At 38.5% G+C, this 16070-nt stretch overlaps 1 protein-coding gene across 1 annotated transcript in view; it reads left to right on the top strand.

Moving 5' to 3' along the window:
- xpr1a (xenotropic and polytropic retrovirus receptor 1a) overlaps window positions 1–15426 on the top strand; it is a 38664-nt gene extending 23238 nt beyond the window's left edge. The window contains exons 3-15 of the mRNA XM_077716820.1: window positions 1392–1493; window positions 2942–3162; window positions 3389–3538; window positions 3606–3689; window positions 3900–3981; window positions 4096–4283; window positions 4359–4538; window positions 6381–6549; window positions 6979–7182; window positions 10941–11107; window positions 11179–11318; window positions 11384–11605; window positions 11668–15426. Of these exons, the coding sequence (XP_077572946.1) occupies window positions 1392–1493; window positions 2942–3162; window positions 3389–3538; window positions 3606–3689; window positions 3900–3981; window positions 4096–4283; window positions 4359–4538; window positions 6381–6549; window positions 6979–7182; window positions 10941–11107; window positions 11179–11318; window positions 11384–11605; window positions 11668–11725 (1967 nt within the window). The 3' untranslated portion in view covers window positions 11726–15426. The remainder of the gene's footprint in view (window positions 1–1391; window positions 1494–2941; window positions 3163–3388; window positions 3539–3605; window positions 3690–3899; window positions 3982–4095; window positions 4284–4358; window positions 4539–6380; window positions 6550–6978; window positions 7183–10940; window positions 11108–11178; window positions 11319–11383; window positions 11606–11667) is intronic.
- Window positions 15427–16070: the final 644 nt, after the last annotated feature.

Here is a 16070-nt window from a genome sequence, read left to right as displayed (position 1 = left end):
CAGAACCGAGGCGGATGAATTCAAAGAGCAAAGTCGCCTTTGTTCTTCAATATCATGCGACCATGACACTCTAGTGAAACACATTCACACAAATTTGCACTGTGTGTCCTGGGTCAGCTGAAGCTTTCATCCACTCATTTCATCACTCCACTTTTTTAACGTTCAAGTGGGAATGTAGCTGCAAATTTCCTCCAAAATATTCTGTTAAATGCATTATGGGAATTATTATTATTTCCCCTGGATACAAAATAGATTCTATCAAGACTGTCAGGTAACAGTCTTCATTCTAATGTCATGTTATTATTCAGCAAATGCAATTTTCTTAGAAAAACATTTAGCAGTTATGCTCCTTCAATGTTTGACATCTAATAGTACATTATAAACACTGAAATAATGATGATATCGCTTTACTTAAAAATTGACTCATTTAAACACGGCATCTAAACAGTATCTAAATATATTTATCTACACTGTATATAAGGTTTTTGTAGTAGTAAATATACCTAAAGGTGCCAAGGTTAACAACCTAATACTAATTGTTATACTGACCTTAACATAGGCTAATTGTGTACGTTTTTTTTTTTTTGTGTCCTGCAAATGTTGTTAAAAAAACTAATTCCATTTGAGTATTCTTGGTGATTAAATTGAATGAAACTAAGATCAAATTTATGGAGAAAATTAGGGTATGGGGGTCCACATACCACTTGTGTAGCTGCATCTTAGTTTTAATTTCCTGATTTTCTTATAGACACTCTGCTTTTTCTTTCTAAAAAAAAGGCAGCCAATCTGTCGTGAAAGGTTCATTTGTATTACAGCTGCTGTGTGAATTTACCTTTTCCTTCCCTATTAGTTTTGGCCTTCTGGGATCAAGTGTTTGCTCACTGCTGCACACTGTAGTTTATTTTACAGGATTGAAGGCAGGATTTTTCTCTCTCTCTTGTAAATCTGTTAGACTTTTTGTTGAATTTTTTTTATGTTTTCATCAGCCTCGGTGGCTGTGAGACGTGTTCATGAAGGGGTGTTGACAGAATGCCTGGGGCGCGTCTTTCTTATTACTTTGCAGAATAGAATAGCGTTGCTTTCTAGCAGTTTTTCTATTATAGCCAATGTTTATGAGGATGGTGTTTATGAGGTGAGATTACCATCCGATATGATGCTGCGGCTACTTTATACTGACATCATCTTTGCCTCCTTGCAAAAACCTTTTCACTTCTTTTATACACCTTTTTTGTGATTATTAAACCTTTTCTTTTAAAAGAGAGAAAAAAATATTATAACTGTATTGGAGAAAACCATGCACCAATTTGGAGTAAACATGTAATGATTACTTCAGTTTGATTGTGTACACGGCATAACTGACATTTTTTTTTTGGTTTCTCTTTACCTTGCAGTCACAGATGAAGACACCGTAAAGCGATACTACGCTAAATTTGAAGAGAGGTTTTTCCAGACTTGTGAGAAGGAGCTGTTGAAAATCAATACCTTTTATTCAGGTAATTATCATAAACCTTTCTATCTACCCGTTCCTGAAATGTACCTTTTCCTCTACTCATTTCATCCCAATGGCATTATTCATCACGAGTTGCATCATCCACTTAAATTCTTAGATGCAAGAGCTCAATACTCATTTCTCCTCTTCTAACTGAACCTCTATTGCTTCAAGGTGGCAGTAGTAAATGGCCCGGGGAAAAATAATGGCTGACCTGATTTTTTTTTTTTTATTGTGGCCACCATGCATTTGTAAAGTCAATTCTGCGGGTAAACAGGAGGACAAGGTTGATTACCTCATCAAGCTCCTCATCATCATAAGCATGCAATTTTATTTACAGTTGAATGACTACATCTATAAGGTCATGGCAGACCATAATAACCACCAAAGCACTTTCCAAAAAACATTTTTTCTTGATCAGATGCCTAATAAATTTGCCAATTGCATCTGTACACACTTTGATCAACCATCTTTCACATTTCACATAGATTTAGTTGATTATATCTTGTGTCTATTTGTGATGGAATGCCAACTTTTCCATGTTACATGGTAAATCTTAAGTACAGTTTGTCCGTCTTCCAGCAAGGCATCAGTACAGAGAGGTTAAATTACAAAGTCAGCTAGCCTTTATCTGTTGCCAGGTAGGTGGGTGTGAGTCTGAGCAGCAGAGCCATGTAGAAACATTGTGTGCTGACTTCACAGAACATTTTCGCCTCTGCACAGCTCCTTGTGAAAGGGGTGGCGACCTCTCTTAAGCGCCTGTTCTGCACTGCGCTCAAATCCACATTCAGGTGGCTGGAAAAAGCTGCAAAAGAAGTCATCCTGGCAGTTTGGAGATCTTTTTTCTTATTGTATATTTCTATGGGATACAGTGGACAGCCAAAAGCACCTCCTCTTGTTTGTTTTGGTTAATTAACTCTTCCCTGCCTGGTCAGCCTTTTGTAACTTCCACCTTCCCACAGCACACGGCATGAGAGCCTTAACTTTCTCACGCTTCTTACAACCGTCACATGTTTGTGCTGAGTCCGCCTGTCCAATAATATTAGTGTCCAATAGCGCATACACAGGTAACGTGACATGTTGAAGTGGATCAGATAATGTACAGTGAGAGCGTTTAAGGCACACATTTACTTCATCAGTGAGAATACGGCTTGATTTATGACATTTGTCAAAATCTCCAATTCAAGTCCTAATTCTTCATTAAAGTCTGAAATGAGCCTTTTCAATGAGGAGAAATGGCGATTCATTTCCATTTATTATGGATTCTTCTCATTTATCTTCCTGAGTTGTAACCTAGCTTTGACCCACATAATGATTTTCTCACATATCGCTCAGAGTAGAGTAACATTATCTCTGATGAATGCCGACAGGAAGAAGAAAATGATTTTTCTCTAGGTGCTTTATTGTACAAGTGAATTCAAAACCAACTCGGTCGGTCTTTCTTCCCCACAGAAAAGCTTGCCGAAGCCCAAAGACGTTTTGCCACTCTGCAGAACGAGCTGCAGTCTTCACTAGACGCCCAACGTGAGAGCAACGCTCCACCCGGCCTGCGTCGACGCAAGACCGTATTCCACCTGTCACAGGAGGAACGTTGCAAGCACCATAACATCAAGGATCTTAAACTAGCCTTCAGTGAGTTCTACCTGAGCCTCATCCTGCTGCAGAACTACCAGGTATGAGCATAAAAACACACCTTAACACACCTTCAGTCTGTAAAAAGGGCTTCTTATAGTCCATCAAATCTAAATGTAACCCTTGCTGGAGCAAATAAATGCTGAAAATACTTCAAGCATTCAATAGTAAATCAAATGAAAGGTTAAAAAGCATTGTAATATTGATTAAGATTGATTTGAAAGAATACACAGAATATTTAACAGATTTTTTTTTTGTCGTCCACAGAATTTAAACTTCACCGGTTTCCGTAAAATCTTGAAGAAACATGACAAGATCCTGGATACTGCGCGCGGGGCGGACTGGCGTGTTGTTCACGTGGAGGTGGCGCCGTTTTACACCTGCAAGAAGATCATGCAGCTCATCACGGAGACGGAGGTGCGCACATTCGCATTGTCTGACTGGCCATAAAACATGTGTAAAATCTTGTGTGTTGTAAATGCAGACGCTGGTGACCACCGAGCTGGAGGGGGGAGATCGTCAGCGGGCCATGAAGAGGTTACGGGTTCCTCCGCTGGGGGCTGCTCAGGTCAGAATCAATCAAGACCTTTTAAACATGCGTGATCATGAATTGTGAGATTGTGAATCCTGCTATGAAGCTTTGAACTCCTGCAAAGTTTGTCTCACTGGACATCTTTTGAGACATTCATGATGTCAATCATTTTAGACAAGTGATTTTTCAACTTATTTTGGTTTTATCGCCTTTCCCACCATTTTTTTATGAATGTTTTTGCTTCAGCCTGCTTTGGCCTGGACAACCTTCCGCGTGGGTCTTTACTGTGGCATCTTTATCATCCTTGCCATCGCCTTTGTCCTGACAGGTATCCCCCGTTTCCGTAGAAATCAATCGGATTTTCTTGTATAGTTTTTCACTGTAAAACTCCAAAGACATTCAATCTTTGTTCCTCCAAATATTGTTTTGTTTGTTCTTCCAGGCGCCGTCTTCTTCCGTTATGAGAATGTTTGGCCTCTAGTGCGGATCTACCGTGGCGGTTTTCTCTTGATCCAGTTCCTGTTCCTATTGGGCATCAACACATACGGTTGGAGACAGGCGGGAGTCAACCACGTTCTCATCTTTGAGATCAATCCCCGCAACAACCTCTCGCACCAGCACCTGTTTGAGGTCCAAATGAGGCAGTATTTTGAACTAATGATGATTACCGTTATGTGCTAACGCTGCTTTGTTCCTGTGCTGCAGATCGCAGGGTTCCTCGGTGTGTTATGGTGTCTCAGCATCCTGTCCTGTCTCTATTCGGAGTACCTGTACCTCCCCATGCAAATCAACCCCCTGGTCCTCTACGGTTTCATGCTAGTCTTTCTCCTCAATCCTTTCAAGACCTGCTACTACAAGTCACGTTTTTGGCTGCTCAAATTGCTGGTCAGTGAGTTTTAGTTGACTAATAGTGTATTTAATAAATGGGAGTGCTATAAGCAGATATTTTTTTATTTTGGATTATCATGAGAGGTGATACAAAGGATGCATTGTGCGTATTTATTGAAAGAATAGTATATCATGCCAAACTCTCACCTCAGAAAGTTTCACTTAAAGCTTTCAAGTCTCTACCTTATTTAACAAACAGGCTTATTCACAGTCCTATTTTTGCTATTATTTTGTTAGTGGCTTTATTTTGAATGTCCTACAATGAATGAGAAAATAATTACTTTGCCGTTTTTAATTGAATTTATTTTTTGACATCATTTTAGAAAAGCACAATAATGATGAATATCTACTAATTCTTTTTAACCAAAAGTCTGATATTCTATTGAAATTAGCAAGTGGAAAAACAATACAGGACACCGTTGTTATTAATATTATTTTCACTAATGCTTCAATTTTTTGGATAAAAGTCTACCAAATGGCAGTTTTAATGAATCTGGACTATCTTACTTGATACAAATGATTACATTTGCCTTTAAATAAAGGTCCCATTTAGCAGACAACAATTCACTTGTTGACAAGGTCCTGTCATTCTTTAGGTTTGTAGTCAGTCCCCTGTTGCCAATTTATATTTTTGTTCAATATTGTGTAGTCGACACTCTTATAATGTGTGAGTGTATTTGTGTGTGGTGCATCTGTTGTCTGCAAGATGAATACTATGCACAATTCAGATGTGTATTTTTGTAACAAAACCCTCCTGTCTTGCTTTGCTCTTTGTCTGAGCTGTGCTACATAGCCACTGTGTGTCCGTCCGTATGTGTCTGTATGTCAAAGGATAATAGAATGCATTCTCATCCCAGGGGAGGTGAAGGCTGTGACTGTGCAATCATTACCAGCATAGATCCATCAGTATGCTGAAGCCTTGAGCCCCTCCCCTTTGTTTCACCCCCTGCAGTAGCCCCCCTCTCACTTCTTTATATTCTCGTCCTTTGCTGTGGTATTCCTTTGTGGTTACAGCTCACTAATTATCTGCAGTGCCTACTTGTTACATATGATTAGAATAAGTCGCACATCATTTTGTCGCTATTTGATCTATTTCGATGGAGTGTTATTAAGAGTTACAAGTGCAAAAGGAGGATAAAAAAAGATGTTTATCTAAGCTAGGGGTGAACCCATCTGACAACAAGAGGAGGCAGAGGACAAAGATTTTATTAACGGACAAACTGCGGCTAGGTTATTATTGTTTGTCAAAGGAATGAACGGCCAGCCTTGAGATCGGCACACACAGTAGATGAGTTCAATCGATATGTACTGTGATTGACAGGTCATATTGCTTATGTATGCTTTGACATTTTCAGTGTGTGGCTGTTTGTGTGGAAATTGTGTTTGTATTGCAGGTTTGAGGGTGTTCGTAGCAAGTGTAGAGTTAGTACTAAATGTCACATGTGGCCTGAGGGGGAAATGAAATAAAGGTTGCTAATGGTTTTTCTCTTTTCAGGTTCAAAAAATGTGGCAAAAACATTATTGGGCAAATATGACTCACTTTAAATTTGGATTCAGTGCAAGATCTGCCTTGAAAAGCTCAATTAAAAAGAGATAGGCGCTCTTACTGTATTTACTGTGTCATTTGAAAGTTTGTGGTGTGCCGATTAGGCATCCACAATCATCAAGTGCGCTTCTTCATTGCAACGCACTCTTTAAAACGTCCAATTCCGGGCCAATTCACTGTTAATGGTGCATTCCTGTACAATCAGAGGTCTCCAAAGTAGTAAAAATTGCAATAATGTATTGCAAAAATGCCTTAGGAAAACTATACCTTCAGTATTTGTGGTATGTTTCCAGTTCCGAGTGTTCACCGCACCGTTTCACCGAGTGGAGTTTGCAGACTTCTGGCTGGCCGACCAGCTCAATTCGCTGGTGGTGGTTCTGATGGATCTGGAGTACCTTATCTGTTTCTACATCTTCGAGCTCAAGTGGGGCAACACCAAGGGCTTATTGCCTAATATGAACGGTGCATCATTCATTCTTTCTGTCGAACTGTATTACTTGGCTACTTTTGGTACTTTGTAACATGCAGGCTTGAAGTATTGTGACAATTTTTAACTCATTCTTGACAACATCGCTGCTGACATCCATCGCTATCAAAGGCAGTGAATGAGTTAAAAAGTGAACCGTCGTCAACCCTGTTTATTAAATGGTATATTAATTGCATTTAATGTCATACCTTGTCATTCAAATCTCCAATCATGTATTAGGGGAATTACTATCATTAATAAGGGCAACAATTGGCCAAGGTTGACAGGTATGCATAAACCAGGACCCCTTAGAGGCCCCTGACAACCATTTTTCAGACCTCTGGGTGAAAAGTACACCTCAACATGAATGTAGAATGCAAATTCCATGGCAAAAAAGGAGCTAATTGCATGTGTTTTCCTCACAGACCCCAGTACTACCTTCGTGTGCCACAGCTATTCATACGGCCTACGTGCTATCATCCAATGTTTGCCCGCCTGGCTGCGTTTCATCCAATGCCTGAGGCGTTACCGCGACACCAAGAGGGCCTTCCCCCACCTGGTGAACGCTGGCAAATATTCCACCACCTTCTTTGTGGTCACCTTCGCCGCGCTCTACGCCACACACAGAGGTAACACACATTTTTGCATGAAAACAAGGACATGGTCCATGATCTCAAGCAGCAATATTAGCTCTAATTATGCTTGCAAGCCCACAGGCTTTGTTTGGAAGTGTGTGCGGAGGAAGAAAAGTTGACCTTGAGCACAGAAATGCCTGAAGTTGGTCTTTGTTCGGGTGCTGCAGCTTTATATAACAGTAAAGGGAAAGGTTTCAAGTCAAATTCTTGAACTGCATTCAGTGTGAAGGTCACAGAGTCTCAATAGACAAAAGGACACCTGACTGGAAAAAAACTAAAAGAAATTGGAGTGTTTATAGTACATTAAAAGTCAAGTCACTCTCCGCCTCACAGCCTCGCAATTAGATTGCAATTATTCTTTTGGAGTAAACCAATTGCAAAGGAGTTGATGCTCAAAAAGCGTAAAAGCTTCTTTTCAGCTGTTGAGATAGTCCATCAGTTTATAGATTTATTCCAGTCCGCTCAGCCTATTTCAAAGCACCCCCGTTTCCTCTTCTTCTGCTCGGATGTCAGTTTATAGATTTCTTTTTTCCAAAGGACAGTCCAGCTCTTCCTTCTTCCCCTTTTGCACAAATGTTTTTTCCCCACTTTATTTTCCAATGTACGCGCAGGTAAAACTGTAAGGTTTAGGTTGACTCTGAGGATTTTTTTTGTCATCATTTACAAGAAAAAGTATCATTTTAGGTTTTAGTTCATATACAACAACAAAAATCCTTTTAAAATGGTACATAAGGTGAAAACACAAATCCGCTGTGCTTAGTTTTTGATTTTTTTTTCATACTTCACATTGCAGTTCGCATTTGTTTGTCTGAAAAATATCAGGATTAGCAAAAAAAAATCACGTTCTTTAGTGATTAGGTAGCCTACCTGGCCTTAAAACGTCTTAAATTTCACTTAATGAAACACTAATAATCACAACGTTTTTGGCATTTAAACACAAAGTTAACGCGCAAAACGTGTTACATGTGTAAATACTACATGATACATACCATATCAATATGAAACCACATAGCCCTTATTTCCAATAACCATTTAACATATTACAAATAAATTATAATATTTTACTTGAATTCCTGCTACGTCAGATTCCATTCAAAGCAAAGTAGTAAGACGCCGACCGAGGCAGGGCACTCGGTAGCAAACGCGTCCATTAAGGCACATCCACCTCCTTCCTCTGGTCTGAAGCCTGTCGACTAATGGCCTCACTGCATGTCTTATTCTCTGTGAAGCTGTCTTTCATCCCCCATAATAACGGAGGCATGGACCTCTGGCTGCTTCATGGATGGAAGATGATGGGAAATTGAACACTCGCACACATGTGAGGGGGATATTTGTTTTAATCGGCTGCACAGAAGAAAAAAAAACGTAATACTTAGTGCAATGTGTAAACATTCTTTCACATCTAATGATAGAAAAACACACTGTCTCAAAGCAGCCTGTTTTATTAGTGTCACATGATTAACAAGTAACATATGCATACAAGGATCAAATTGCTTACAATGAGCCGAAATAACAAGGATTAATTTATTATTTATTGTTATTATTTATTGATTATTGGTTTGTTTGTTGTTGTTATGCCTGCACTTATTGGTGAAGCTTTAATGGCATTAAAAGCATTCAATTCCATTGAAAAGCTAAAGGCAACATTAAGACATGACACGGCATGAATGAGATCATAAATTAAACACAATAACTTGTAGTCATACGCAGTATTTGCAAGTATATAGCGTTTCAGTTTAATCTAGCTGGTCTTATGATGCTATTTTCTTTCTGATCTACTTAAACATGATTGCCTCATTTACATAGAAAGAATGATTATGTGTTATGTTAGTCTATTGATGTGTAAATCGGATCTTTCATTATCTGATCGTGTCAGTACCTTTGCTAACCACATCACGGGCCGACCTGATGGTGTTGTTGGTGTGACCTCACCATCTCTCTCTCGCTCCTTCCTGGAATGGCTCATTGTTGTGTCCGGGAAAGCGTTAAACGAAAGATACAATGAATTATCACGTCTTAAATGAATTCAATACCACCTCTGAGATAAATGTTCAAGTCATTGGACCTCCTTTGATTAACGCTCAAAAGATGTCCTTAAGCTTTGTACCAGACAGAAAATGAAAACATTTAAAGTAGTTGGAATTTCAAGTGAAAATAAAATAGGCCTATATAGTTGATTCATGTCAAGACGGTAATATTTGCTAAATGCTGCCTAGTCGTTTTGTTTTTTTTCTCGTTTGAGTCCACTTAAATTGAACAAGATAGAAAAAAAGGCAGAAGTGGTTGCCAACGTGGCAGAAATATCAAACACTCATTTCTGCTGAGGGGGAAAGCAAACTTCCTAAAATGAAGAATGCTAAAATGAGAGAAGGAAATGTGTACAAAGGAGGAACAAACAAATCTCATTTGTTCCATGACTTAGTTTGTCACTCAGTTTATTTTCATGCCATTGTCGGTAATAGATGCCCAATCAACGCTTTAAAAAAAGTACATTTTTAAAAGCGTATCTTTTTCAAAAAAAAAAGTTTTTCTGATTTTGTGGAATTTGACTCAATTCAATTATCTCATTGGCTGCCGTGCACATTAATTAAAGATGAGATGATAACTGGTCCGAGGGTTGACCACAACTCAGAAAATTAACAAACTGACAGCTTTTACAAGTCCATTTAGTGCTTCCAGAACTTCATTAGCCATGAGGCAAGAATGTGTAACAACTCAATCAAGCGCTTGCAAATGAATAAAGATGAAATATGCGGATGAGACCGAGCACCGTCAAGAATGCAGATCCACACTTGGCAATACAACATTTCGTTGTGTTGTATCTAAGTCTCAGCAGCTGCAATTTAGCCCCAACTTGACCTCCAATCATGGTCCATTGGAGCTCGTGTAACCTTTTAATCGTCCCATGACAGAGTCGTAAAAGCGAAGGGTGAAATGGCAGGAAAAAGCAAATCGGCTGTGATTCTCCAAGGGGCTGGAAAATGTCAAAATGTCAGCTATGGCGCAAAAAACTATGGTTTTCTCAAAGCAACATCGCATTTAAGTCAGTAGTACTCCTGACTATGATGCGGATGTGCAGCCAGTTCAAATGTTGATGTCCTGCTGCTTTTTTGGCAACAGAATTGACAAATGACAACCAGGGGTGGGATTTGACCTCCTCTGTGTTTGCCACATCAATGGTAAAAAAAAAAAAAAGTGTTGGGTGGGTACTTAACTGTGATTCAAATGTTAAAAAAAACATCCTACAATCTTTACCTAAACCAGTAGATTAGATCATTATCTTTGAAATGAAACTGCTGATGATAAATTTCAACTGATGACAAATTTTAACAGCAATATGTTGTAAGCCCATATCATGGTATATTTGCAGATAGAAAGGTTTCAAATGTTACATTTTAAGGTCCTTTCACCTGATAATTTAGGCCAGCTGTGGTCTAACCTTCCACCAACACAGCTGAATCAAACAATCAAGCTTCTGGACACCTTGCTGATTTGATCATTTGATTCAGATGTGGTGGAGGAGGGTGATACTGAAAACAGACTTGTCTGAATTCCAAGTGTATTCGTAGTATGACAGCGCCATCTGTTGGTGACATGTTGTTTTTGGTTTACGGATTGAAGAAGACTACTGCAAAAATCATGATCTCACGAATACAACCAATTAAGTAAGGGTTATTAGACCAGACTTGCTTTGAGTTCTAACACATGTGCAAATTGTCTCAAAGTAACACATGTGCATCTTTGTGTTCCAGAACAAGGCCACACCGACGCCGACATGTTCTTCTACCTGCTGATCGTCTTCTCCTCCATAAGCTCTTTGTACACGTTGATCTGGGATTTGCGCATGGACTGGGGTCTGTTTGACCGGGGTGCTGGAGAAAACACCTTCCTCAGAGAGGAGATCGTTTACCCACATAAGGTCAACTCCAGCTCCCTCAAGCAAATACTTGGCATGAGTGCCATCTCATCTTGTCATTTTTTTTTGTGCAGGCCTACTACTATTGCGCCATCTTAGAAGATGTCATCCTTCGTTTTGCCTGGACAATTTCTCTCTCTTTGACCACCATGACCAAGATTCACTCTGTGGGCGACATCGTGGCCACCGTCCTGGCACCTCTGGAGGTCTTTAGGTACGCTCGCCTCCCATGTGGGTACCCAGGTGGTATTTCTCCAACTTCTTCCTGGTTTTCCATAGGCGTTTCGTATGGAATTTCTTCCGCTTGGAGAACGAGCACCTGAACAACTGTGGCGAGTTCCGAGCCGTGCGAGATATTTCCGTGGCGCCTCTCAATGCGGACGATCAGACGCTGTTGGAGCAGATGATGGACCAGGAGGACGGCGTCCGCAACCGTTCGGGCAAGAAGACCTGGAAGAGGTCTTACAGCCTCACGCTGCGGCGTCCTCTGCTGTCCTCTCAGTAAGAAGGAAGATTATCAAGCAAGTTAAGACTATATTTACTTTTGTTTTCTTGTTTTTCAGATCCAAAAAGGACACAAAAGTTCTAATTGAAGATACAGATGATGAGGCCTTTAGCTAAATTTTCAACAAGTATCAGCATGTACATGCACACACACACACAACACACACACATGCACACACAAACACACACACACAGTCTTTGACCTTTTAGTCAAGTCTCCACCCAAAAAAATCGTCTCTGGGCAATGAAAACAATGAATTATCTTTTGTGTCTTTTTATATAAATTTACAAACTATGAAATTAAAAACCAATGAAAAGAATGAAATTGCAAATATTTCAATAAGTTATAAATTATTTAGATTTTTTCCACAAAAAAACGATAAAGGCCCATATAAATTGAATTAATGATGCTTTTAATTCCAGAAACTGAAAACAAACAAAAAAGCTCAAAAAGGACAATGAAAAACAGCTGTTGTTCTTTTTGTTTTTTTTTTTGTTTTTTTCATTTGGTATTAATGGAAAGAATGTACTTTTATTTATATACTAGACTAGAATGTATTCTCACATTTTGTGGATTGTTATTCATTATTTTAAAGAAAACATTGAAAAGAATGTATCTCGCACAAGCCTATTTGAAAAGCTTTTTATATCTTAAAAACATACTAGAATGTATTGCGTTTTTCAACGTATTTTCAGTGTTTTAGTGTCGGAGGATAGCGTGATTTGAAATTTGTGAAGTCATTTTCGGTGGTGTTGTTCTTTCAAATAATCCCAAATCAAAAGATATCGAAAATGTAAAAATGACATGCCTTTTTCTTGTTTTAGATTTTCTCCTTAATAGAATAGTAGATACTTTGTTTTCATTGCTCAGTGACAAAAACAATTTGTGGCTCACACAGACCTCATTGCCATGTAAATACACACACACACACACACACACACACACACACACACACACACACACACACACACACACACACACACACACACACACACACTTCAATGTGACAATAGCCACAATCTGATCAAGCACAAATATGCTCATGTCAAATGCCACCCCAACAAAACCGAGCTATAGCTTACACCGGTAAACAATTAAACAAAAAAAATCTTATCGAGTTAGATTATTGTGCTGATTAAAACTAAAATTGGTGCACGGATTCCAAAATTCAACTGATTTTTTTTCCTAACACGTCAAAAATCTTCTCCACAACTTGCCATGTTATTGATATCTGCATCCAACTAAGCCATTTCATTTCCCGAACCACTTAACCTCACAGGGGGACACGGGGGGTGCTGGAGCCTATCCCAGCTAACTAGCATAATAATTTGCCATGTTTCATAGTATGTCAATATTTATATTTATAAATACATGGACATATGTTAAATACAGTATTTTTCACATTGATGGGGCTCCTTTAGTTTAAACTTGACATTCTGCACTCAAAAATTAGACTAAAAAAACAAGAAAAATGTTGGTTCCCAGTGCTGTATTCTTTTTGTTTTTCTTACTTTTTTCTCTCTTTTTCTACCATGCAACAAAAAAAACAAGTACCTCCAAATCTTATGAGTATATTTTTATGGAAAACACCACTTTTTCTTTGTGTTTGTCATAAAAATGAAAAACAATTGGAGACGCATGTTTATTTTGCGGCACGGTGACGTGCTTTATTTCTGAGCAAACTGACTGTTTACATGCCGTTTTGGCCTACTTACAGGATCAACAGGGACTGCAAAAAAAAAAAAAAGGTAAAAGGACTCAAAACAATTCAATTAAAATCCCGGACGGAATCTTAACACACAGCATATCACAACTAATCAACAGGTTTGACCTCAACGATGATTATTTTCTACTTTTCCTTGATATTGTTTGTTTGTTTTGAGTTGTTGTGAGAAATTTCAAAAGTGCTGTTGCCACACGCTGGAGGCACTTGCAGGAAAAGTGCGTTTATGACAAAAAAATGACTTGTACACGAGGGATTTTGCTTTGTAATTCAATACTTTGTTGTGCATTAATACTGTACGGTCCTAGTGTTGTTTCTACTAGTGAAGTAAGTTTCCAATCTACAATGTCTTTTCTAAACTTTGGACTTTTTGGTCACACCTTTCTATACGAGTCAACTCTTTGTCCTCGCTTGTTGACATCTACGCGTTAGTACTACTAATCGCCAAAGGCCAGGATTTGTGCAATGTGTTTCATTGGTTGCCAACGACGGCGATTGACGTTCAACTCATTGCAACTGGCCCGGTTTCAATGAGTTGAGCGTCTATCACCGTGGAAATCACGTTTGTCCTTTTTATTTAGATACACAAGACTATGTTTTGTACAGCGTTGCCTTGTCTGCATGCTGCTTTTTTTGTACATAGACGTTAATTTATTGTTCCCAATGTGGGTATTTATATTAGCAGCCTTGATTGATGTTGCCATTTTGGACAAGCAGTATTTTGTAGCTTTGTTTCAATCGTTTTGTGTGTACCGTATTTTCCGTACTATAGGTCGCTTTTTTTTTCATAGTTTGGCTGGTCCTGGGTTGAATTATGTAATATGAAATATAGAATTTTACATTTTCTGAAATGATCTTTAACACTAGAGTAAAGATTAGCAGACGCTTTGGGGCGGTCTCAGCATATGATTAAGAAGCACCCACAAAGACTTAGATCACCTATTTATACAGTATTCCCCGGTTTTCACGCTTTTTGGGGTAAACCCAGGATTACTGTACATAGTATATTTATCGATGAAAGGGTTATTTAGAGTTATTTAATTTGTTTCATTAAGAATGGATGAACTACATACGTTTCATTTCCATTCAATGATTTGAATGTCTCAGCTTAATTTTTACTATTTGTCAGTAGTAGTTTTCTTTTTTAATATGCACAAGTAGCAACAGAAATCTTAAATTGCCTCTAAAGCCATAGGTAGAGAAAAGAAGACGCAGGAATGATTTGGAGGCAAGCTGGATGACAACTTGGTCTCAGGAAACTCGTTAAATAGAAGCGAAAATGCTGAGCTACTACAGTTAAGCTGATGGGACAATCGGTAAGGAGGTCCATTATTGAGTTCAAGTACTGTTATCGGTCGCTTATCCAAACATTTTTTACTTAAGCATTAGGAAGTGTGACTATACAACATTTCTGAAGGTGGCTTTGACTCCATTTAAGTCAGCTGTTCAATTCTCTTAAAGTAAAACCACTGAGCGCGTCAAAGCGCCTTTGCAAAGTATATACTTTCCCTCCCTGATGGTGCGACTTATAGTCCAGTGCGACCTATATAGGATACGGTCATGAGGCTTTTTTTTGTGACTAGATCAACTATGGAGCTACTTAGTCCGGAAAATACGGTAAATCATTGTAATTTAAGAAAAAAAAAATCTTTTCCCTCCTTAAGTGTACATTTGTAATGTGCATGAAGCGATCGTGGCTGTGGCATGACTTGTTGTAGACGGACGCACTTTGACCTACCGGAGCGAAAAGTTCAAATAATTTGGATATGGTGTTTTCAATTTTTGCTTGACCAATGACGTTGAAGTGCTTTATAGCTGTGCATCGTCCCACCTGTCAATGTTCTACGTAGTTGTTCCCATGTAGACTAGCTGATTGTGACGTTTAGATGGAAGTACTACTTTGGTAAGAAACCTAGATTGTGGATAATGTGATTTTAAAGTGACATGAAAAAGACAATTGTCTCCTTTAAATGAGTAGTTTGTACATGTTGATTGTATAACACTGTTCCCTCTATGATGTCTTTGTATTTCTGTACACACTTTGGTGATCCTGTCATATCTGGGTTTTATAAACCGATGTTATTTTTAAATCTCGCCCTGAGTCGCTTCTCCTTTTTTTTGTGGGATAAAGTGGTTGTTTATAAAGGTTAAAATTTGATTTTAACAAGAGCATTTTCCATACCATATGTGATTACATTTTGTAAAGTTAAATCAAAAACCCTATTTAAAATAAAAAGCAAAGCAAAGTAATATTCTGTAAATAATTCAATATATATAACTATACATTTTGAAGGGCTTTTCTGTGAAGTCATGAAAATGATATATATATTTTTATATATATAATAACCAAAAAAAAAAACAGGCTCTGCTATGCACCAAAAAATGTAAAAGGTATCGTAGATTTTTACGGTACTATACATTTTCTTCTGTACCTACGTAAAATATTGAACATTTTTTCAAAAAGACAAAGTTCCAAAAAAAAAAAAGAAAGAAAAACACTTTAGCCATCAATGGGAGGTGGCAAGGTAACTCTTCCCCGGCCTCCCCTAATTTGCCATCAGTGACGGCAAATGCTTTGGTAACAAAAGCCCCGTCCAGTGATGGTCACAGCAGGCGCCGATAACCTTCTTATTATGCTCATGATAGCAGACAGTTTCCTGTCAGCATTCTGGTTATTTATTGCAACGTGTATGCCAAGAATCAGGCCACACACACACACACACACACACACACACACA

Source organism: Stigmatopora nigra, chromosome 5 (genome assembly GCF_051989575.1).
Source record: "Stigmatopora nigra isolate UIUO_SnigA chromosome 5, RoL_Snig_1.1, whole genome shotgun sequence".
Taxonomy (NCBI): Eukaryota; Metazoa; Chordata; class Actinopteri; order Syngnathiformes; family Syngnathidae; genus Stigmatopora; species Stigmatopora nigra.
This window is presented reverse-complemented; position numbering and strand designations above follow the sequence as displayed.